This window comes from Macaca nemestrina, chromosome 11, assembly GCF_043159975.1.
Source record: "Macaca nemestrina isolate mMacNem1 chromosome 11, mMacNem.hap1, whole genome shotgun sequence".
Lineage (NCBI taxonomy): Eukaryota > Metazoa > Chordata > Mammalia > Primates > Cercopithecidae > Macaca > Macaca nemestrina.
Window position 1 is genome coordinate 106,370,952 of NC_092135.1, and position 24,761 is coordinate 106,395,712.

A 24,761-nucleotide genomic window follows, 5' to 3' on the forward strand; every position below is an offset into this window, starting at 1 on the left:
AATGAGCTGGAAAGACTGCTTCTGCTGGCAAAGAAGACTCAGAATTTTGGTGTTTAGTATCCCCAGCTTCATCAGGATCTTCCTATATATTTCCATCCCTTCCCATTCAACGCCGTCACTTTAATAGCAGACAAACTTCAAGGTTGGTGATTCAGTTTGTGTTTCAGTTCAGCCATTTGCAGGATGAGAGTGTCATTTGATTTTTAGCAGTCTTAGCACTGAAACTGCAGGAGGTAAGGATTTCTTTCAAGGAAGACCTAGAAACTTTCAGATCATTTATACAGTTCTTCAGCTGGGAATTTGAATCCCTAAGGTAATCCATTTCTTTTTTTACTTTTGTCTAATGCAGTTAGGAGGATCCAGCCCATGTCATTATACTTGTTAGCTTGACAAAACCGTTCTAAGGTATTAAATACTTGTTCACCCAGCACTTTGCCTTTTATAAGTATTAATGTTTGATTAGGAGTATCTATAGGTGATATTTTGCATGTCTTTGTTGCCACATTACACAACGGAGTATCAGTGTTCTCTTTACTACTGGAAATAGAGTCATTAGTGCCTTTAAATCTAATCAGCTTAGAGAACCAATTCCAGAAATGTAAGAACCAATTCAGAAAACTTATCCTTAAGATTCTGTTGCTCTAAAGCCATTCTTGGTGCCAAAATATGTGTTAGGGTTCTCTAGAGAAACAGAACCAGTAGGATACACAAACACACACTTAATATAGAGAGAAATTTATGTTTAACAATCGGTCAAGTTATTTTGAGGACTGGCAAGTCTGAAATTCTCAGGGCAAGCCAGTAGGCTGGAAACTCCTACAGGATTTCTATCTTGCTGTGTTGAGACAGAATTTCTTTTTCTTCTGAAAACTTTAGTCTTTATCCTTAAGGACTTCAACTGATTAGATGAGACCTACTCACATTCTAGAGGACAGTCTGCTTTACTTAAAGTCAGCTGATTGTAAATATTAATCACATCCAAAAAAAATAACATTCACAGCATCTCAGCTTGACCAAACAACTAATCTAGCCAAGTTGACACATAAGGTTAATCACAAATGGGATAATATAGGGGTCTCCAACCTTTTTGGCACCAGGGACCGCTTTTGTGGAAGACAGTCTTTCCATGGACTGGTATAGGGGATGGGGGATGGTTTTGAGATGAAACTATTCCACCTTAGATAATCAGGCATTAGATTCTCGTAAGGAACGTTTCATCCTAGATCCCTCACATGCTCAGTTCACGGTAGGGTTCACACTTCTATAGGAATCTAATGCCACCGCTGATGTGACAGGAGGTGGAGCTCAGGAGGTAATGCTTGTTTGTGTATGGCTTGTGTGCTGCTTGCTCACCACTCACCTCCTGCTGTGCGGCTTGCTTCCGAACAGGCTATGGATGGGGAGCAGTACATGGCTCTGGGGTTGGGGACCCCTGCGATAATATATGCTAGGCACAATTATACATTGTGACACTGAATAAATGTTAATACATAGAAAAATGTCTAGTACATGGAAAGGAATTAATGAACAGTAAACTATTGTTATTGATGGTAGTAGCAATAGTATCTGCATCTGTCATGTAGCTTTTTGATTATATGTGTGTTGCCTCCAGTGGACTATGAGTTTTTTAATGGCAGGACTGTATCTCATCAGTCTTTGTATTCCCATCACACCATATAGGCATGCGCTTAATAGGCTCTTGCTGATGAAAGTTCTTCCTGAAATGAAAACTTTTCGAATTAGGCTTGGCTCTGTTTATTGATTTGACAATTTTAGTTCTAATAGCTGACTGGTTAGGGGAGATTTCCTTTATAGTGTAAGAAACAAATGAAGTCTTTGTTGTAGTAAATTGAAAGTCTTTCTGCAGGGAGTAATTTTCACTTCTTTTGTTTTTTTTTTTTGGAGACCGAGTCTCGCTCTGCTGCCCAAGCTGGAGTGCAGTGGCACGATCACAGCTCACTGCAGCCTCAGCCTCCTGGGCTCAAGCAATCCTCGCACCTCTCAGCCTCCCAAGTAGCTTGGACTACAGGGTGCATGCCACCATGCCCTAGCTAGTTTTTGTATTTTTTATTGATGTGAGGTCTCACCATGTTGCCTAGGCTGATCTCAAACTCCTGTGCTCAAGCAGTCTGCCTGCCTTGGCCTCCCAAAGTGTTGGGATTACGGGTGTGCGCCACCATGCCTGGCCTCCGTGCATAATTTAATAAAACTGAGTACTATATAATAGTAGTCTTAAAATGAAAAAGTAAAAGGCCATTTTGGTAGTTATTATGGTGAAAACACGATACAGTTAACTTTTAGAAGTTTTTTATTTTGTATCACTTCAATTTTCTATTATTAGTGGGAAAATTTTAGGTAGAATTATTAAACAACATTTAGTAAGATTTAATTATTTTACCTCCTTTTTTAATATCTAAAATGTTATAGAATCACTCAAAACAATGTTATAGAAAAATAGGGTAGAAATGAAAACTTATATTTGGACAGGTCTGCACCCTCAAAAAATATGTATTTAGAAATATTAACCTTGTTTGTCCTCTCAAGAATATTTCATTTCTGGCCGGGCGCTGTGGCTCAAGCCTGTAATCCCAGCACTTTGGGAGGCCGAGACGGGCGGATCACAAGGTCAGGAGATCGAGACCATCCTGGCTAACACGGCGAAACCCTGTCTCTACTAAAAACACAAAAAATTAGCCGGGCGAGGTGGCGGCGCCTGTGGTCCCAGCTACTCGGGAGGCTGAGGCAGGAGAATGGCGTGAACCCGGGAGGCGGAGCTTGCAGTGAGCTGAGATCTGGCCACTGCACTCCAGCCTGGGCGACAGAGCGAGACTCCGTCTCAAAAAAAAAAAAAAAAAAAAAGAATATTTCATTTCTATCCTTTTTTTTTTTTTTTCCCAGACAGAGTTTCGCTTTTGTTGTGCAGGCTGGAGTGCAGTGGCACAGTCTCGGCTCACTGCAACCTCTGCCTCCCAGGTTCAAGCGATTCTCCCACTGCAGCCTCCCGAGTAGCTGGGATTACAGGCGCCCCCCACCATGCCTAGCTAATTTTTGTATTTTTAGTAGAGACAGGGTTTCACCATGTTGGCCAGGCTGGTCTTGGGCTACTGACCTCTGGTGATTTATCCGTCTCAGCCTCCCAAAGTGCTGGGATTATAGGAGTGAGCCACTGCGCCTGGCCCTAACTTTTTTTTTATAAGAATTCTTTTATAGTTTTTACTCATATATTATACTGCATGTAAGCCCATTTTCTATTAATTTGCTTTTGAAATTCTGTGGAGGGTACTCTTCAGGGCTTCACAATAAAGACCTTAATAATATTTTCCTCCTTAATTAATTTGCCTGTGGAAAATAATGTTGTTTCCGTTTGTGTTGGTTTATTTATTCTATTAAAAACTGTTATTCCTTGAAACTCATGTCATTGTTAGATTTCTTTTTCAAAATTTTATTTTATGTATGTTTATATTTTTATAGAACAGGGTCTCGGTATGGTGGCCAGGTTGTTCTTGAACTCCTGCCCTCAAGCAGTCCTTCCGCCTTGGCCCCCCCCAAAGTGCTGGGATTATAGGTGTGAGCCACTGTGGCTGGCCTAGATCCCTTATTTCACTTTTACAACCTGGAAAAAAAATACTCTTTTAAGCAAAATTTTCTAGTATCATTGAGATATACATTTTATTTTATTTTATTTTTTTAAATTTATTTTGAGATGGAGTTTCATTCTTGTTGCCCAGGCTGGAGTGCAATGGCACAGTCTTGGCTCACTGCAACCTCCACCTCCTGGGTTCAAGCGATTCTCTTGCCTTAGCCTCCTGAGTAGCTGGGATTACAGGTATGCATTACCACGCCCGGCTAATTTTTGTATTTTTAGTAGAGACGGGGTTTCACCATGTTGGCCGGGCTAGTCTTGAACTCCTGACCTCAGGTGATCCGCCTGCTTCAGCCTCCCAAAGTGTTGGGATTACAGGCCTGAGCCACCACGTCCGGCCTGGTATATTACATTTTAAACTCATTATAAATGTTTGCGGTAGTTTGGACACCTGGATGGATTTATCATAATGATGGCTCTTTTTTTTTTCTTTTAACTTTTTATTTTTAGTGCCAGAATTCAAAATGGCCCTTAAATATATATAATAGAGCTAACACAATTATTTCACTCTTTAAAATGTCTTTTTTTGAGAGTCTGTACTTGAAGACATTTCCCTGTTATTAGATGAACTGTTGACCCAAGGAGTTAAAAAAGTTACATTAAGCAATATGTTACTGCTATCTTTTCCTTCATTTTCCTTGTTTTTTTTTTTTTTTTTCTTTCTCCTAGGAGACCTCCGAGCTTGCACATATTGTAGAAAAATAGCCTTAAGTTATGCTCATTCCACAGACAGTAATTCTATTGGGGAAGACTTGAATGCTCTTTCAGATTCTGCTTGCTCTGTGTCTGTACTTGATCCAAGTGAACCCCGAACACCTGTTGGGAGTAGGAAAGCCAGCCGTAACATATTTTTAGAGGATGATTTGGCCTGGCAAAGGTATTGTCCCTTAAATATAATTTTATTTAAAACTGAGAAATACCGATAGTTGTCTTACCTGTGAGTGCTTTCAGTTAACACTTACCTTCTTTGAATTATTTCCTGTCAGTTCACTGTGTTCTCCTTTTTCTTTGGCTTGCCTCTAGAATGTTTGCAGATGTTTATGGATAGTGATGATATTGGCTAATTAGAATGTAAGCTCCATAAGAGGAGACTTTACACCTTTTTTGTCACTGTTCTATCCCAGGCACCAAAAACAGTGCATGGCATGTATATAATCTTGAGATTATTAATTTCTAATGTAGCCTTCTGTGAGAAGAAGAATGCCCATACAGTATGTATTCATATTTCCAAATGAAATTAGATTTTTTTCCTTCTGAAGGAATATGTCATGTTTTTCTGTAAGTATACTGCACTGCTACGTCATGTTTTTTTCTAAGTATACTGCGCTGCTTGGTAGTAGAGGGTGCTAACTCTTGGAAGTTCCCTAGAATTGTTTGAATTAGAATCTTAGTTTCATCAGTTTCTGATTTTTAAAAATTATTAGTTATTATTTTTGAGATGGCCTTGCTCTGTCACCCAGGCTAGAGTGTAGTGGAGTGATCATAGCTCAGTGCAGCCTTGAATCCCTTCTACCTCAGCCTCCTGAGTAGCTGGGGCAACTGCCGCAGCCTCCTGAGTAGCTGGGACAACAGGTGCACACCACTGTGCTTGGCTAATTTTTTTTTTTTTTTTTTTAAGAGACGGGGTCTTGCCATATTGACCAGGCTGATCTTGAACTCCTGATTTCAAGCAATCCTCCCACCTCAGCTTCCCAAACTGCTGAGGTTACAGGCATGAGCCACTGCACCTGGCCTGTGATTATTTTCTTTAGCTGAATTATTTTGTTAAGCATAATACCAAATCTGGTCATTTCAAAGAGCTTATAGTTTTAACTAATATCTCTCTGATAAGTTAATTTCTCAATTACCCCTTAAGGAATTGAGAAATTAATATGTAATGAATTTAAATAGAAGTAAAAAATGAATTAATTACAGCTACGTTCAATATGTATGAATCTCAGGGACATAAAGTGGAGTAGAAAAGCAAATCATCTAATCATGTAACCAGTAAAATTTAATTTATATGAAATTTAAAAATACGCACAACTAGTACACTGTCTAGGGACTGAAATGTGGTAAAACTTAAAGAAAAGAAAGACAACGATAGATATGAAAGTTGTAACAGTGGTTTCACTGAGGGAAGGGAATGAATTAGGACTGAGTAAGGGAATTTCACAGTCAGTCGTAGTGTACTCTTTCTTTTTCTTTTCTTTCTTTCTTTCTTTCTTTTTTTTTTTTTTTTTTGAGACGGAGTCTTGCTCTGTCGCCCAGGCTGGAGTGCAGTGGCGCGATCTTGGCTCACTGCAAGCTCTGCTTCCCGGGTTCATGCCATTCTCCTGCCTCAGCCTCCTAAGTAGCTGGGACTACAGGCGCCCGCCACCTCGCCCGGCTAGTTTTTTGTATTTTTAGTAGAGACGGGGTTTCACCGTGGTCTCGATCTCCTGACCTTGTGATCCGCCCGCCTCGGCCTCCCAAAGTGCTGGGATTACAGGCGTGAGCCACCGCGCCCGGCCCTCTTTTTTTTTTTTTTTTGAGATGGAGTTTTTTTTGCTCTTGTTGCCCAGGCTGGAGTCCAATGGCATAATCACGGCTCACTGCAACCACCTTTTCCCGGGTTCAAGCGATTCTCCTGCCTCAGCCTCCCAAGTAGCTAGGATTACAGGCGCCCGCCACCATGCCTGGCTAATTTTTCTATTTTTAGTAGAGATGGGGTTTCACCATGTTGGCCAGGCTGGTCTTGAATTCCTGACCTCAGGTGATCCACCTGCCTCGGCCTCCCAAAGTGCTGGGATTACAGGTGTGAGCCACTGCGCCTGGCCGGAATTTCTTTTTCTTACATTAGTTTTTATTTGTTTATTTTGAGATGGAGTCTCGCTGTGTCACCCAGGCTGGAGTGCAGTGGCGTGATCTTGGCTCACTGCAACCTCCTCACCTCCCATGTTCAAGTGATTCTTGTGTCTCAGTCTTCCAAATAGCTGGGATTACAGGCCTGTGCCACCATGCCCAGCTACTTTTGTATTTTCAGTAGAGATGGGGTTCGCCATGTTGGCCAGGCTGGTCTCGAATTCATAGGCTGCAGTGATTTGCCCGCCTCCCAGAGTGCTGGTGTTATAGGCATGAGCCACCATGCCCAGCTTTTTCTTACATTGCTTGATGAATACTTTGGTGTTTATGGCATTGTGATTTTTTTTTTTTTTTTTTTTTTTTTGAGACGGAGTCTCGCTCTGCCGCCCAGGCTGGAGTGCAGTGGCCGGATCTCAGCTCACTGCAAGCTCTGCCTCCCGGGTTTACGCCATTCTCCTGCCTCAGCCTCCCCAGTAGCTGGGACTACAGGCGCCCGCCACCTCGCCCGGCTAGTTTTTTGTATTTTTTAGTAGAGACGGGGTTTCACCATGTTAGCCAGGATGGTCTCGATCTCCCGACCTCGTGATCCGCCCGTCTCGGCCTCCCAAAGTGCTGGGATTACAGGCTTGAGCCACCGCGCCCGGCCGGCATTGTGATTTTTTATACCTTACATATATCTTATAAATTTTAAACATTGATTCTATGTTTAATTAATACAAAGTATAGAGATTTTTTAGTTTTTGTTTACTTTAGTTAGTAATGCTTTTTAGCTGTGACTGGCCCTGTTGTAATTGGCAGATGTGATTTGACAAAACAAATCAGGTAAGAAAGCTTCTTGAGAGATGTACAATAGATGTCAAAGGTAGAATGATAGTTAAATTTTAGGTTCTGTGCTAATTGCTTAATGTTCATTCTCTTTTAGTCAGCATATCTCTGTGGCAGGCACTATTTTCTCTTTTCGACAGATGTGGATGCTGAGGTTTAGTGAGATTAAGTAATGAACACAAGGTTACGCAGCTAGTAAGAGGTAGAGCCTACACTTGGACCTAGGTTTGTCTGACTCTATGTTGCTATTCTAGTGGGTTATGGGGACTGAGAATAAAATATTTGAACTCAGATTTCCCTCCAAAATCACTTTCATCTTGTATTTATAATGTTAGAAGTTTTGAAAGCACCCATCCAAGTAATTTTATTTACATTCCATATACTTAAAAACTTTTTAAAATTGTCCTTTTGGCATTTTATATTCTTAAAAGCCATGCACTGCAAAAACTATTACTCATACCGTTTACACCCTAATTAAAGGAAGAACAAAAATGATCTGTAATGTCATTATTGCAGGGAAAAAGATTTAATCTGCTTTTAATGTTAAAGTGCCTCATTGAAATTCCCTTTTACTGTCCTGAATTATTTCAGTATTTTCCTATTTTGTTTATAGTTTGATTCATCCAGATTCCTCAAATACTCCTCTTTCAACAAGACTTGTATCTGTGCAAGAGGATGCTGGGAAATCTCCTGCTCGAAATAGGTAAACTGATGAATGAAAACACTGTGCTGTGATGTTTATTTCTTTTCATGTTAATAAGAAGAACAAATGGATAAAAAGGGTGGGATTGATTATCATATACTTTCTTAGCTCTAAAAGCTGAATTAAACTATCATTTTCTTTTTGCTATTCAGCTCTTGTTTCCATTCTCTCAGTGACTCCTCTTTCCAGTATTCTCCACTGGCTTCTGGGTTTGGAACCTATACCATTCTTTCTCTTCTAGTTAAATAAGATGTGAAGGATGTGAGGGAAATAAGATGTGAGCCATGTGGACATTTTTTGGAGGAGTGTCCCAAGAAAACAGGAATAACAAATTCCTGAGAGGAAATACACCTGGCAAGGAATAACATTCCTATGGTAATGGAATAGAGCAGTCTTAGAGTTAATTTTAAGGACTTTGTCATTTACTCTGAGTGAGATGGGAAGCTGTTGGAGAGTTTTACATTTTTTGTTGTTAATTTTTAATTGCTTTGAAAAAATGTCAAACATGCAGAAAAGTTGCGAGAATAGAAAAATGTATCTTCATATATTCTTCATAAAGATTTGGTAATTTATATTTTGTCCCTTTGCTTTCTCATTTTTCTTTTTTTTTTTTTTTTTTTTGTTGAGACAGAGTCTTGCTTTGTCGCCCAGCCTGGAATGCAGTGGCCGGATCTCAGCTCACTGCAAGCTCCGCCTCCCGGGTTCATGCCATTCTCCTGCCTCAGCCTCCCGAGTAGCTGGGACTACAGGCGCCCGCCACCTCGCCCGGCTAGGTTTTTGTATTTTTTTAGTAGAGACGGGGTTTCACCGTGTTAGCCAGGATGGTCTCGATCTCCTGACCTTGTGATCCGCCCGTCTCGGCCTCCCAAAGTGCTGGGATTACAGGCTTGAGCCACTGCGCCCGGCCCTCTCATTTTTCTTTTTTTAATTTTTATCTTCTTATTGTTATTATCATTATTATTTTTTGAGACGGAGTCTTGATCAGCTCACTGTAAGCTCCGCCTCCCGGGTTCATGCCGTTCTCCTGCTTCAGCCTCCCCAGTTGCTGGGACTACAGGTGCCTGCCACCATGCCCACCTAATTCTTTTTTATTTTTAGTAGAGATGGAGTTTCACTATGTTAGCCAGGATAGTCTTGATCTCCTGACCTCGTGATCTGCACGCCTTGGCCTCCCAAAGTGTTGGGATTACAGGCATGAGCCACTGCGCCCAGCCTATTACTTTTTAATAAAATATAGAGATGGGTTTTCACTTTGTTGTCCAGAATGGTCTTGAACTTCTGACCTGAAACGATCTTCCCACGTTGGACTCCCAAAGTGCCAGGATTACAGGTGTGAGCCACTGCACCTGGCCATCGTTTTTTATATTGTAATGCATATGTGCATATTTTCTGAACCATTTGAGAGTAAGTTACAGACATCATTATCCTTTTTTTGTTGTTATTTTTTATAGTAGTTTTAAGGTTCATAGAAAAAAATTAACAGAAAGTACAGAGAGTTCCCCCGTAGCCCCTGTCCCCACACATGCGCAGTCTTCATGACTATCAGTGTCCTGCACCGGAGTGGCATATTGTAATCAGTGAACCTGCTTTGACACATGATTATCATCTAAAAGTTCATAGTTAACATTAGAATTCACTCTTGGTGTTGAATATTCTATGGATTTGGACAAATGTATAATGACATACATCTGTCATTGTTGTATCCTACAGAATAGTTCCTCTGCCCGAAAAGTCTACTGGGCTCCTCCTATTTATCCCTTACTCTCCCTAACCCATGACAATCATTAATCTTTTTTACTGTCTCCATAGGTTTACTTTTCCCAGAATGCCATATAGTTGGAATTTCACAGTGTGTAGACTTTTCAGATAGGCTTCTTTTACCTAGTAATATGCATTTAAATTTTCTCTATGTCTTTGCATAGCTTGATAGCTCATTTCTTTTTAGTGATGAATAATATCCCATTGTCTGGATACACTATAGTTTATGTATCTGCTCACCTACTGAAGGACATCTTGATTACTTCTAAGTTTTATCAGTTATGAGCAAGGCTGTTGTGACATCTGAGTATAGGTTTTTTTGTGGGTGTAATTTTCAATTCATATGGATAAATACCAAGGAGCATGATTGCTGAGTCCTATGGTAAGATTATGTTTCATTTTGTAAGACACTGCTAGACTTTTTTCCAAAGTGGCTTTACCATTTTGCATTCCTACCAGCAATGAATGAGAGTTCCTGTTGTTTCACATCCTCATCACATTTGGTGTTGTCAGTTTTGGATTTTGGCAGTTTTAGTGGGTGTGTAGTATTATCTCATGTGATTGACTTTTGTGTATTAATCTTGTATGCTGCCACCTTGCTATAATCACTTATTAACTTCAGGAGTTTGTTAGTTCTTTTGGATTTTCTATATAAACAGTCTTGTCATCTGTGAACAAAGTTTTGTTTCTTCCTTCCCAGTGTACCTTTTATTTCCTTTTCCTGTCTTATTTTGTTAGCTAAGACTTCTAATTCAATGTTGAAAAGGAGTAGTGAGAGGGGACATCCTTTCCTTGTTCATGATCTTAGTGGGAAAACTTTTGAGTTTCTCACCATTAAGTATGATGTTAGCTATGTGTTGTTTTTTGTAGATATTTTTTATCATGTTGAGGAAGTTTCCTCTATTCCTGGTTTACTGAGTTTTTATAATGAAGGAGTGTTGGATTTTGTCAAGTGCTTTTTCCTTATCAATGATATGATTATATAGTTATTCTTCTGTAACTTGTTGATGTGATGGGTTATATTAATTGATTTTTGAATGTTTAACCAATCTTGCCTACCTGGGATAAATTCCATTTGGTTGTGGTGTATATAGTTTTTTATACATTGTTGGATTGGATTTGTTACTGTTTTGTTGAGGATAATAGTTTGTGGTTTCCTTTTCTTGTCATGTCTTTGTCTGGTTTTGGTATTAGGGAAATCCTGGCCTCATAGACTGAGTTAGAAAGTATTCCCTCTGATTCTATCTTCAGGAAAATTTTGTGGAGAATTGACATAATTTATTTCTTAAATGTTTGGTGGAATTCACCAGTGAATGCATCTGAGCCTGGTGCTTTCTGTTTTGGAAAGTTACCAGTTATTGATTCAATTTCTTTAAGAGAAATAGGTCTATTTCGATTTTCATTTCTGATATTAGTACTTTGTGTTTTCTCCCTTTTTTTTCTTAGCCTGGCTGGATACTTACTGATTTTATTGATCGTTTCAAAGAAGCAGCTTTGGCTTTGTTGATTTTCTCTATTGGTTTCTTCTCTAATCTTTATTATTATTTTTCCTGTGCTTACTTTGGATTTAATATGCTTTTTAACCCCTTTGTTCCCTAAGGTGGAAGCTTAGATGATTGATTTTAAATCTTCTTTTTAAATGTATGTACTTTGTGCTATGAATTTCCCGCTAAGCACTGCTTTCATTGCATTCCACAAATTTAGATAAGTTGTATTTTCATTTTGTTACAAATATTTAAAAATTTTTCTTGATATTCTTCTTTGACTCACGTATTTTTTTTACACACTCTCCAAGGATTTTGGGATTTCGTAGCTGTCCTTCTGTTAATGATTTCTAGTTTGATTTCATTTTGGTTGTTGAAGGCAGACATTGTATGATTTCTACTCTTTTAAATTTGTTATGGTGTGTTTTATGGCCCAGAATGTGGTCTGTTTTGGTGAATGTTCCATGTGACTTGAGAGGAATGTGTATTCTGTTGTTGAATTAAGCAGTCTATAAGATGTCCATTATATCCACCTGATTAATGGTGGTGTTGAGTTCAGCCATGTTGTTACTGATTTTCTCTCTGCTGGATGTGTCCATCTCTGATAGAGGGATTAAAGTCTCCAGCTATAATAATGAATTCATCTATTTCTCCTGCAGTTCTATCAGTTTTTGCCTCATACATTTTGGTACTCTGTTAGGAGCGAGCATGCATATTAAGGATTGTTCTGTCTTTTGGAGTATTGATTTCTTTATCATTATGTAATTTCCCTTTTTATCTTTGATTGTTCTGAAGTCTGTTCTGTCTGAAAATTAATATAGTTACTCCTGCTCTTTTTTTAAAATTAGCGTTAACATGGTATATCTTTCTCCATCTATTTACTTTTTTTCATGTATCCTGTTTTGATTTCATTTAAAATTTTAGAAATTCATTTTTAAAATTGACACATAATAATTGTACATATTTGTGGGGTAAATAGTGACATTTTTACCATTTACTTATTTTTTAATCTGTATGTGTCTTTGTATTTAAATTAGGTTTATTGTAGACAATATATTTTTGGATCTTATGTTTTGATCCATTCTAACCATCTCTGTCTTTTAGTTGGTGTATTTAGACTATTGATATTTAAGGTGATTACTGATATAGTTAGAGTAATATCTGCCGTATTCGTTACTGTTTTCTACTTGTTGCTCTTGTTCGTTCTTCCTGTTTTTGTCTTCTGTACCTTTTCCACCTTTATGTATTTAATTATTTTATGTTATTCCATTTTCTCTCCTTTTTAAAAGATAGCAGTTATATTATTTTTACTTTTTTTAGTGATTGCCCTAGAGTTTGCAATGTAACTTACAACTAATCCACAAAATAATACTATACAACTTCACAGGTAATGCAAATACCTTATAATAAAATACTCCCAATTTTTCCTTCCCATCTGTTGTATCATTGGCATTCATTTTACTTACATATAAGCATGCATATATACATAATTGAATAATTGTTGCTATTATTTTGAAGAAATAGTTATCTGTTACATCAACTAACAGTAAGAAAAAGAAAAGTTTTTACTTTAACTTATTCCTTCTTTGATGCTTTTCTTTGTGTATTAATAGATCTAAGTTTCTCACCTATATCATATTCCTTCTCTCTGCCTTTTCAGCATTTTTTGCAAGGCAGGTCTACCGGCAAAAATTTCCCTCAGTTTTTGTTTGTCTAAGAAAGGCTTTACTTCTCCTTCACTTGTGAAGGGTATCATCAGGTGCAGAATTCTAGGTTGGCAGCTTTTTTCTCTCAATGTCTTAAATATTTCACTTCATTCTTTTTGCTTGCATGGCTTCTGAGGAGAAGTCAGATGTATTTGTTATCTTTGATCCTCTATAGGTAAGGTTTCTTTTTTTTCTTTAAATAGAGGTGGGGTCTTGCTGTGTTACCCAGGCTGGTCTCAAACTCCTGGCCTCAAGCGATCCTCTTGCTTTGGCTTCCGAAAGTGCAGGGATTACAGGTGTGAGCCACCACACTTGGTCTTTAAGGTGGTTTTTTCAAGATCTTTTTCCTTATTTTTGACTTTCTGCCATTTGAATACTCTTAGTTTTGCCTAAGTGCAGTTTTTTGCCATTTATCCACGCTTGTGTTCTCTGAGCTTCCTGGACCTGTGGCTTGGCATCTGACATTAATTTGGGGGAAATTATCAGTGATTATGGCTTCAAATACTGCTTGTGTTCCTTTCTCTCTTTCTTCTTTTTTTTTTGGTATTCCTATTACATTTATATTGTACTTTTTTTTAGCTGTCCCACAGTTCTTGGATCTTTTTTCTATTTCTTTTCAGTTTTGGCAGTTTCCCTTGAGATAGCCTCAAGTTCAAAGATTCTTTCCTTACCTCTATCTAGTCTACTAAGAGCCCATCAAAGGCACTCTTCTTTATTGTTATGGTGTTTTTGATCTCTTGCATTTCTTTTTTGTTTCTTTCTTAGGATATCCATCTCTCTGCTTACATTATCTATCTGTTCTTGCCTGTTGTTTACTTTTCCCATTAACACCCTTAACATATGAATTATAGTTTAAAAACAATTCCTAGACTGATAATTCCCACATTCATGTTGAGCCTGTTTTGGATGCTTGTTCAGTGTCTTTGAACTGTGTTTTTTGGCTTTCATTATGCCTTGTGATTTTTTGTTGAAAGGTGGACATATGTACTGGGTAAAAGGAACTATGGTAAATAGGCCTTTAGTGATGTAGTGATAGGATGTGAAGGGGAGGTGAAGTGGTTTCTAGTTCAGTGAGTCATTCTCACAAGTGAGCCTGTGCCCCTGAACTGTAAACTTTATCAGGGCTTCTGGTTTTTTTTTTTTTTTTTTTTTCCCCTTTAGGTGAGACAGAATGGCTGGAGGGGGCTGGAGTTGGGGATTTTTCTTCCCCCATGTGGAAGGCTAGAAGGGGCTGCGGTTGGGGATTTCCTTCTCCCTGGGTAGGTTAAGCTCTGATATAACTCCAGCAGGTTAGTAGACTCTGGTAAAATAGTTTCTCCTCAGGGTGGAATTGTTAGGAAGAACAGAATGATCTGACGTATTTTTAAATTGTTTATTCTCTCCCTCTGCTGGAAGCCAGAAGCTGGAGGGAATTTTTCTGACATTCACTGTGAGGACATGGTAGACCTGGAAGTGAAACTCCCAAAAACATCCCCACTACCCCCATGACTGGGTTCACCTAGAATTTGTATCTCTGGTATGTCTACACTGAGCCTTGAGGAATTTGTCAATTTGATTTTAGGTTTTCCTACCCTAGTATTGGTTCCCATGGAAGCTTCTGCTCCAGTGAGTTGTGATCCTCTGTATCTGCTTGTCTGTTTCTGCAGTATTTGAAGCAGGATTTGGCTTGCGACCTCACTTCTCTAATGGACCTAAGAACAATTGATGATTTTTCTGTTTGTTCAGGTATTAGTTGTTGAGATGGAGTGAAGATGCTCACGTGCTAGACCAGAAGTAGAAAGTCCTGTTTTTTAGTTTTGAATACTTCAGTGTTTTTCCTCACAACAATCATGCTCTCTTACATAACAAATTTAGGAAATTTTAACAGTGGTAAATTTCTATTATGTAATATACTGCAGGTATTCTGATTTTGCCAATTGTCCTAATAATGTTTTTTTGTACTGATTTCCCCCCCAATCTGTGATCCAGTTCAGAATCATACTTTGAATTTATTTGTCATATGTCTTGGTTTTCTTTACTCTGTAACAGTATCTTAGTCTTTCTTTGTGAATAAGATAGACAAATTGTTGAGTAAAATGCCCATCAATTTAAGTTTATCAAAGGCTTCCTATGATTAGATTTGGGCTGTGCAGTTTTGGGGCAGAAATACTACATGAGTGCTACATCCTTCTCAATCTGTTATGTTATAAAGGACACAATACAAGTTTATCCCATTGGTGTTGCTGACTTGATCTCTTGAATGTTGGGTTTCTCCACTGTAAAGTTACTATTTTATCCTTTGTAATTAGTAAGTAATATGTGGGGGAGATACTTTGAAACTGCATGAATACCCTATATCTTACTAATTTTTCAGTCAATAGTTTTAGCATTCATTTATGATACTTGTTGAAATGCAGTGTTATTATGTTTGCAAAATGGTGACTTTTCTAAGTCTATCATTGCTTTTACGTTTATTAGTTGACATTCTACTCTGAAAACCTTTCCTTTGTTGGAGAGTTTTGGGTGGATTGTGGAAGGATGACATGACATTTTTTTTTTGAGACAGTCTCACTTTGTTGCCCAGGCTGGAGTGCAATGGCGCGATTTCACCTCACCGCAACCTCTGCTTCCAAGGTTCAAGCGATTCTTGTGCCTCAGCCTTCCGCTAGCCTGGAATTACAGGCACCTGCTAGCATGGCTGGTGAATTTTTGTATTTTTAATAGAGACAGGGTCTCACCATGTTGGCCAGGCTGGTCTTAAACTCCTGACCTCAGGTGATTGGCCCGGCCTCCCAAAGTGCTGGGATTATAGGTGTGAGCCACTATGCCTGGATGAAATAGACAAATTCTAAATATATTTTGATTGTGGAGCTAATAGGATTTGCTAATCAACTGGATGTAGGCTTCAACAGAAAGACATCAAAGATGACTCAGGTCTTTGGCCTGAGCAGTTGGAGGGGTGGAATTGCCAACTGGGAGGAACAGTTTGGTTTTAGATGTGTGAATCTGAGATATTGTCATCCAAGTGAGATGTCAAATAATTGGATATATGAATCCAGAATTTAGGGGAGGGCTACAGGGTAGAGATATAAACTTGGATGTTGTCATCATGTGCATGGTATTTAAAGCTATGAACTTGGATGAAGATCATCAAGAGAATGAGTGCGAGGAGGAAGTAAGTAAGGACTAAGGACTGAGATTGGAGAAATCAAGAGAAGCCAGAAAAGGAGACGGGGGAGAGGCCAGTGAGGTGACAGGAAAACCAGGAGGGTATTTATCTTATTAGTCAAGTGGAGAAAGCTTTTCAAGGAAGGGGAGTTATGCTGCTGATATGTTAAGTAAGATGAAGAGTGAAAACTGGCTAACGACACATTGGTAATCTTGATAGGCAGTCAGTGGGTTTGGGGTTCAAGAGATAATGGAAGAATTACTGGAGATGGGAGTTTTGCTGTAAAGTAGAGGGAAATGCAGCAAAGGGATGTGGAGTCAAGAGATGGCTTTTTAAAAAGATGGGGAAAATTACAGTATTCCTGTTGGCACGTGTAGAAGTGTAGGGCTACCTGTGCTAATTTACAATGTATGTGTTTTGAATTAATGCTAAGATTGATGTAAGTCTTTAGGAAAGATGTAATTTAGTCAGTGAGTGCTATCTCTAAATATAATTTTAATCAGGATTCTTGCTACTAGCCTACTAATTAGAGCTTTTGACAGCAAAATTGACTAATTTTCTTTTATTATTGCCACTGTATTAGAATATGTGCAGGAATGGTTAGAATGATAGAGAAATAGAATGTATGGATAATGTACCCATTGGAAAAGAGATTAAATTAAGACGTAATAACAAGCTTTCACTAAAAGACTATGCCAAGAAATAAATAACCAATTATTTTAAAAAATTGCTTATTGACTATTTGATATCAGTGGTTTCCTATTAACTGACACTTTGCTAAACCTGTGAATACTTTCTTAAAATTATTTTAAAAATATTTTTATCTTATACTGGGGAAATATGGTTTTTCAATTGCCAGCTAATTGTAGGTGGCAGCCCTGATACATATTAGTCGAGCTACTTTAGGCAGATTACTTAATCCCTAATTCTTGATTTCTTTATCTGTAAAATAGAGCTAGTAATACATATTCCATAGGATGCTGTGAAGATTAAATGTGGGAAGATACAGATACTGCCCTAATGAATGAGTTATATATATATAGTCTAACACATCATAGGTGCTTTTGCCTGTTATCCTTTATGTGGAAGCTAAAATTGGGTTTAATTTTTTTCTAGATAGAAGCCAACTAAATTTCTAGTTACCTTTTCTTTTAAATAAATTAAAGTTTCCTTGATGCAATTGGTATTCCACTTCTAAGTCATTTGTTTGGTAACTTTACCAAGAGTTAAAATAAAGGATATGTATGAATGCTGATGTTACGAGAAGAAACAAATTTCTTGTAATTTTTTTACTGACAAAATAGCATAATGTAATAATACTTGAAGACAATATTTTAAATATAGGTCTACTAGTGAGAAGAAAGGAATTCTTTTTTTGGTCATAACATTTTGCTTATTTGGACGTCAAAATTGGTGTTCCCTTCATCAGACTGATTGCATTGCAAATGTTTAACTATAAAACCTTCTTAGTTCATGGGCTATACAAAAACAGGAAGCAGGCTAGATTTGGCCTGTGGGCCATAGTTTCCTGACCCTGATCTGCAAGATGATTTCTGCATTTAGTTTCAGTCTTTATATTTGTTATTTAAAAAAAACAAAAAATCCACTAACTTACAGCATTTTAACAAGAAGACTTTGTATCTATTCCCTTTGAAATATTACTGATATATGAGCTATATAATTGTTTTCCTGTAATCTTTCCATAGCTACTTTCTTTTAAACTTATTCCCAAGTAGTTTTAGACACACATAGAATTGCAAAATGTAGACTTACATGGAGTTGCAAATATTGTACAGAGAGTTTCTGGGTATCCTTTACCAGATTTCTTCCAATGATAGTATCATGCATAATCATCATAAATACTTTTAAAAGTACCCTTAACATTGGTAAATAATCATTTATTTAAAAATAAATTTTCTCTATAATTCTGTTTATTGAAGAAGAATTTACACCTGTAATTTCACTTTTTGTTTTTATTTCCAGATCAGCCAGCATTACTAACCTGTCACTGGATAGATCTGGTTCTCCTATGGTACCTTCATATGAGACATCTGTCAGTCCCCAGGCTAACCGAACATATGTTAGGACAGAGACCACTGAGGATGAACGCAAAATTCTTCTGGTACTGGTCCAGTATCTTCGACCTATTGCTAGTTTTGAGCATAGAGAATGTTTGTGTGACTGAGTCTTTTTTTTTTCTTTTTGAGACAGAGTCTCGGTGTGCCGCCCAGGTTGGGGTGCAGTGGTGTGATCTTGGCTCCCGGCAACCTTCGCCTCCCAGACTCAAGCGATTCTGGTGCCTTAGCCTCCTGAGTAGCTGGGATTACAGGCAGGTGCCAGCACACCTGGCTAATTTTTTGTATTTTTAGTAGAGATGTGGTTTCACCATGTTGGCCAGGCTGGTCTCAAACTCCTGACCTCAAGTGATCTGTCCACCTTGGCTCCCAGAGTGCTGGGATTACAGGTATGAGCCACTGCACCCAGCCTGTCACTGAGTCTTTTTAAAAAGAAACATATAAATGAAATAGTGTATCAGTTAAACAGAAGTGCTTAGCTTCAGTTTTACTAGGATCACCTGAGCGATGGGTCAAGTATTCTGTACTCATTGCATTAATATTTTCTTCTTTTCTTTTCTTTTTTCCTTTTTTTTTTTATTTGGAGATGGAGTCTCGCTCTGTCCCCAGGCTGGAGTGCAGTGGCGGGATCTCGGCTCACTGCAGTCTCTCCCTTCCAGGTTCAAGCGATTCTCCTGCCTCAGCCTCGTGAGTAGCTGGGACTACAGGCACGTGCCAGCACACTCAGCTAATTTTTGTATTTTTAGTAGAGACAGGGTTTCACAATGTTGGTCAGGATGGTCTTGATATCCTGACCTTGTGATCTGCCTGCCTCAGCCTCCCAAAGTGCTGGGATTACAGGTGTGAGCCACCATGCCTGGCCAGTATTTTCTTTACCCCTTTTGCCTGGTAAAATCAGAATTCAGTTACCTACATAATAAGAGAGCTTAACTCTTAGGTCCCATATTGCTATTTAAGCTTTGAAGCATGTTTGTTATACACATGTAACACTTTTCAGACATTTAATACTATATGTTTATATGAAATAATCAGTTGCTTATTGAATTTATCTGTGCATAAAATACTGTGTCCAATTCTAAAAGTGACTCAGAGAAATGGAAGATATGGCTGTGTCCTTAAGTTTATAATTCAAAAGTAGAAGTAAGAGCCAGGTGTGGTGGCACGCAGTTGTAGTCCCAGCTACTTGGGAGGCCAGGACAAGAGGACTCTTGAGGCCAGGGGTTTGAGGCTGTAGGGTGCTGTGATCATGGCCATGAATAGCCACTGCACTCCAGCCTGGGCAACATAGCAAGACCTTGTCTCTAAGACAACAAACAAACCAACAAACTCACAAAAGGTAGAAATAAGATCAGGGAGAAGATCCTTAATAGTGGAAGTAGTATTACTTTAACAATAAAAAAGTGTCAAATAATATGACTATATGTCATGTAAGAATTCAAAAAACAGCTCATTACTAATGAGGGAATCAGAAAAAGGCTTAAACTGAAGGACTTGAACTGGACCTTGAGAGATGGAATAGTTTTGGATAGGCAGTTAGGAAGGTGAATCTTATTTAAAGGTGTGAAGAAAGATATAGAGGTAAGAATAAGCATAACATTTTCCATGGCCAGAAGTAGGATTTTTTAATTGGGAGAGAGTTTAAATAGCAGTCTGGGGGCAATGAGAAAGGAAAGTTATTTGGGACTACCTGGTGGAAGGCAATGAATTCTGTACTTACAGATGTAGATTTGAACCTTTAGTTGCTGAGGAACATTCAGAATTTTTTTGAGAAGGGAGTAATTTATTGAAGGTCTTCCTTTAAAAAAAACTCATCTGGCAGTTGGGTACATGGTGAGATCTGGTGGAGTGAAAGCCTCTAGGAACAGTTACCTTAGGTTAGTGTGATTAACTGTTGTCTCCCTCTGCCTTGCCCCATCTCCAAAGAAGAATACATAAATAGGAGATGTGCCATTGATTGAAAAAAGAAGTATTTAGAATAGTTGGCTTTCAAGAGAAAAAGTTATGTTTGGAATTAGATGAGCTGAGTTCAAGCTGTTCCCATGTATATGTCATTTGTATTAAATTGTGTGAGTTAGCTACCATAAAGAAATCCAAATTAGGTTTCCTTTTATGAGTCTCAAAATCACAGGAAAACATCTGAAAAGGTATATAACATTTTTCTAAAGAGTAACTACTTGCTGTTAATGTGATTGCAGGACAGTGTTCAGTTAAAGGACCTGTGGAAAAAAATCTGCCATCACAGCAGTGGAATGGAGTTTCAGGATCACCGCTACTGGTTGAGAACGCATCCCAACTGCATTGTAGGAAAGGAATTAGTCAACTGGCTAATCCGAAATGGGCACATTGCCACAAGGTATTCTGATCTTAGAAAGAGGTTTCTATGTTTTGAATGAGAAAACATATTTGAAGATAGTAAGAGTTACAGATTTCTTTGTAGAGTTAGGGTGCTTTTTGTTTTATCTGATTGATGGTTTATTGTGCTAATTATTTAACCCTCCTCCAGTCTGAGTTTTAACCAGCAGAGAACAGATGCAAGGAGTACAAGGAGCCAAATGGGATCTTAATTTACCTTATTAAAAGCAGAAGAACTCTCTAGCAAAGCAGGATTAGAGAATGTAGCTGGAACCTAAGGCCAAAGAATTCCTCAGCTACTGTTCACTAATCTAGACAGGTTGTAACCTGTGTTGAGTATTTAGTCTGTGAGCTATGCCTGTCAGGTCCTAGCTTGCCTCACAAATCATTTATAAAAAAGAGTAACAGGTCCTGCTTTTCAAATACACATATACCCTAGCTTTTACTGTTTTCTCAGATTAGCTACTACTCCTCTCACGGGAAGAAAAAGGTACGTAAAGAAGTAAAGAGAGAAATAGCTTTAAGCAGTAAAGCCCTGGTTGCAATTTTGGCTGTATATATTTTTTAGCTTTGTGCTTTTAGTCACATTATTCAATCTCTTTGAGACTTCTTCAATATGAGGAAAATTATGTGGTCCTGTGAATAAACTGGGGGGGATGAAATAATATTGGCTGAGGTGCTTTATGAATTGTGAAATGCCATATAATGTAATGTGTCATTAAGTGTCTATTTCATGTATATATGTATACATATTTTATGCCTGTATCTGTAATGTTTGGTATTGTCTTATTAAAACTAAGTTCCTTGAAGGTAGGAGCTTTTCTCAACATTTTTTAAATCTGTTAAGTACAGGGTTGTGCATGCATTGAATACTCAGTCAATGCTTGCTGTTATTAAAATTAGGTTTTGTTAGGACTGCCTTACCAGTAGTTTCTTGTCCTTTACTATAGTACCTGGAAGAATCTTGTAATTTGCTTTAACTCTCTCTTGTTTTGTCCCTTACTTATCCAAGGGCCATATGAAATTCTAACTCTGATTAGAACTGAAAAAAAAATGTAAGGTTGTGTCTTATCTGGTACTTAACTGTTCTGATTGACTTTTAAAACTTTTCATTTTTGTGGGTCTTGATTCAGGGCACAAGCTATAGCGATTGGACAAGCAATGGTTGATGGACGTTGGCTGGATTGTGTTAGTCATCACGACCAGCTTTTCCGAGATGAGTATGCGCTGTATAGACCACTGCAGGTACTTTTCAGTGTTTACTGCCAATTAGAATGTAGCAAGCTTATTTTATAGTCTTTCTTCATCAGTGGGAATAAAAAGTAGTTTATTAGAAGATCATTTTTTCTAACATTTTTTCCTGCTGTTTGAGGAAAGTTAAAACATTTTTTTTTACTTGGCAGGCAGCAATAATGAAAAAGCTGCCATTAGAATCAAACATTTTATTGTTTACTTTAAATTTGATCAGACAGTAAAAAGGAAAAGAATAAGAATCAAACACTTTTTTTAGTTGGTGTGGTAGTTCTTAAATTTGGCTTTATGGTGTTTATAGTTGCTTATCATTTAACTTTAATGGTTTTTGGTTTTATTATGCCTATGTTTTTAGAACTAACTGAGAGTATAAGTGATACAATGAAAAATTTTATGACATCTATTGAAATAATTTTGACTCTAGCGCTATTGTATAACAATAGTGATGATGGCCAGGTGCGGTGGCTCACACCTGTAATCCCAGCACTTTCGGAGGCCGAGGCGGGCAGATCATCTGAGGTCAGGAGATCGAGACCATCCTGGCTAACACGGTGAAACCCCGTCTGTACTAAAAATACAAAAAAATTAGTCAGGTGTGGTGGTGGGTACCTGTAGTTCCAACTACTTGGGAGGCTGAGACAGGAGAATGACATGAACCCGGGAGGTGGAGCTTGCAGTGAGCTGAGATTGCGCCACTGTACTCCAGCCTGGATGACAGAGCAAGACTCCATCTCAAAACAAACAAACAAACAAAAACAATGGTATACTGATGAATATATATTTTTTTGCTTTAGGGAAGTGGAAATTACTTAAAGATATAACTTCAGAAAAAGATATACATTCACTCTTGGTTTATGTAATTTGATACAATATGTTGGTTATATATACACACACACATATAAACATATATATACATATATATACACACAGGCACACGTGTATATATAGCCAACCCTTAAGAGTTAGGGATACTGACCCCCTGAAGAGTTGAAAATTCACCGATGTTTGACTTCCCCAAAACTTAACTACTAATAGCTTACTGTTGACTGGAATCTTTATTAATAACAGGCAATTAATACATATTTTGTATGTTGTGTGTATTATATACCATATTCTTACAATATTTTGTATGTTGTGTGTATTATATACCATATTCTTACAATAAAGCAAGCTACGGAAACATGAAGAAAATCATAAGGAAGAGGAACTTTACTTACTATTCATTAAGTGGAAATGGATCCTCACAAAAGTCTTCATCCTCATTGTTTCATGTTGAGTAGGCTGAGGAGGAGGGAGGAAAAGAAGAGATTGCTTTTGCTGTCTGCAGAGGCAGAAAAAAAAAATCTACATATAAGTAGACCCGTGCAGTTTAAACCGTTGTTCAAGGGTCAGCTGTGTCATGTTTAGTAACACCTTTGTGAACTAAAATTGGAAAGTCAATGGTTAGAAGAGACAAATGACTCCAAATACTGGTGTGGTGTGATTGATTAAAATTTATTTTCCAATACGTGTTCTGGAGAGAGTTTCCCCAGAGCTAAAATAAATTCTAAGCTATCTTCACTCTCAGGACTAAGGCATGAAATAAAACACTCTAAAATCTGTATTAAAAAAATGTTTTGTTCTTAATATACAACTTAAGTCTTCTAGTTAACGAAAATTACAATTTTAAAGAGTGGAATCGTCAGTATGATTCTGGTTTATAACTTAGTTTTTGCTAATTTGTTTATTTTTATATAAATTCAATTGTTAAGTTCATAGAAACATTGGACTACAATTTATTTGTAGTGTGACAGCCTTAACATTGTTGCCATGGAGGGCCAATTGCTTGGATCCTGTCTTCATCCTTTCAGAGTACAGAATTTTCTGAGACGCCTTCTCCAGACAGTGACTCGGTGAACTCCGTGGAAGGACACTCTGAACCATCCTGGTTTAAAGACATAAAGTTTGATGACAGTGACACAGAACAGATAGCTGAAGAAGGTGACGATAATTTGGCTAGTGAGTTTAACTTTCTAACATTTTAGTGTTGATGGGTTGTTACTGTGTATGAATGATAAAATGATTACCTTGTTTGTTGAAATAATTCCGCTTTATGATTTATGGCTCCAACTAAATGGAAACATCTGATAGCAGTCTTTGTCCTAGATACAGTATTTTCTTAAACCAACTTGTTAGGCTGACACTTCTAGATTTTACCATAGTCTGTAGTTTGCAGCAGCTTAAAAATAACTGAACTAATAATATGGCAGCAGACAACTTTCTCATCTCTTCACTATGATATCAGACTTTCTCTCTGCAGAACCTCCAATATATTTCTTCATTTTAAAAATTGATTTTACATTTAACTTGTTCAAATTTTATTAAGTCTACACAGAAGTACATGAAAATACTGTATCCATTTTGGTATTGCACATTGGGCTTGTATATTAAAAAAACATTTTTCTCCTTTCCTCCAATACCCTGATAAAACCCATTTTTACTCCCCTCCTCTCCCTATATTTCTTTCCCCTTCCCAACACTAAAAGATTCTGCCAGTCCTAGCAAGCGCACATCAGTCAGCAGTTTCCAGTCCACAGTGGACAGTGACTCAGCCGCTTCTATCAGCCTGAACGTGGAGCTGGACAACGTGAACTTCCATATCAAGAAGCCCTCCAAGTACCCACATGTGCCCCCTCACCCTGCTGACCAAAAAGGTAGGAGGTAGTCACCATCTGGAATCCAAACACAGGCTGGACAGCTGGGCCATAGGATCTCATGCCAGCCTGTCTTTCTGGCTTCCTCTGTCCCATGTGGCTGAGGGGATTTGGTGTGGGTTTTGTTCTACCCTTTCTCATTTCTCCCACACCTCCTCCCCATACCTTTTTTGGTTGATTCCTTTTATTTCTTGTTTTCTTCCTCAGCACCACCATGCCCAGTTTAAAGCTTGTAGTCTTTAAAAGGAACCACATCTGACTGCTCTTCCCATAATGTGCAACTTCCAAGGTGGCATTTCT

At 38.1% G+C, this 24,761-nt stretch overlaps 1 protein-coding gene across 16 annotated transcripts in view; it reads left to right on the forward strand.

Annotated features, from left to right (window-relative positions):
- Positions 1–24,761, forward strand: part of LOC105467990 (phosphoinositide kinase, FYVE-type zinc finger containing) — a 102,028-nt gene that overhangs the window by 27,460 nt on the left and 49,807 nt on the right. For 10 of the 16 annotated variants that reach the window (XM_024788571.2, XM_071073318.1, XM_011717848.2 and 7 more), the window contains 7 exons: positions 4,313–4,520; positions 7,905–7,994; positions 18,074–18,212; positions 20,361–20,518; positions 21,651–21,762; positions 23,619–23,766; positions 24,294–24,461. In XM_024788571.2, coding sequence (XP_024644339.2) covers positions 4,313–4,520; positions 7,905–7,994; positions 18,074–18,212; positions 20,361–20,518; positions 21,651–21,762; positions 23,619–23,766; positions 24,294–24,461 — 1,023 coding nt within the window. Of the gene's footprint in view, positions 1–4,312; positions 4,521–7,904; positions 7,995–18,073; positions 18,213–20,360; positions 20,519–21,650; positions 21,763–23,618; positions 23,767–24,293; positions 24,473–24,761 lie in introns of those variants that run through there. The other 6 variants (XM_011717865.3, XM_011717864.3, XM_011717853.2 and 3 more) reach the window with 4 other exon arrangements.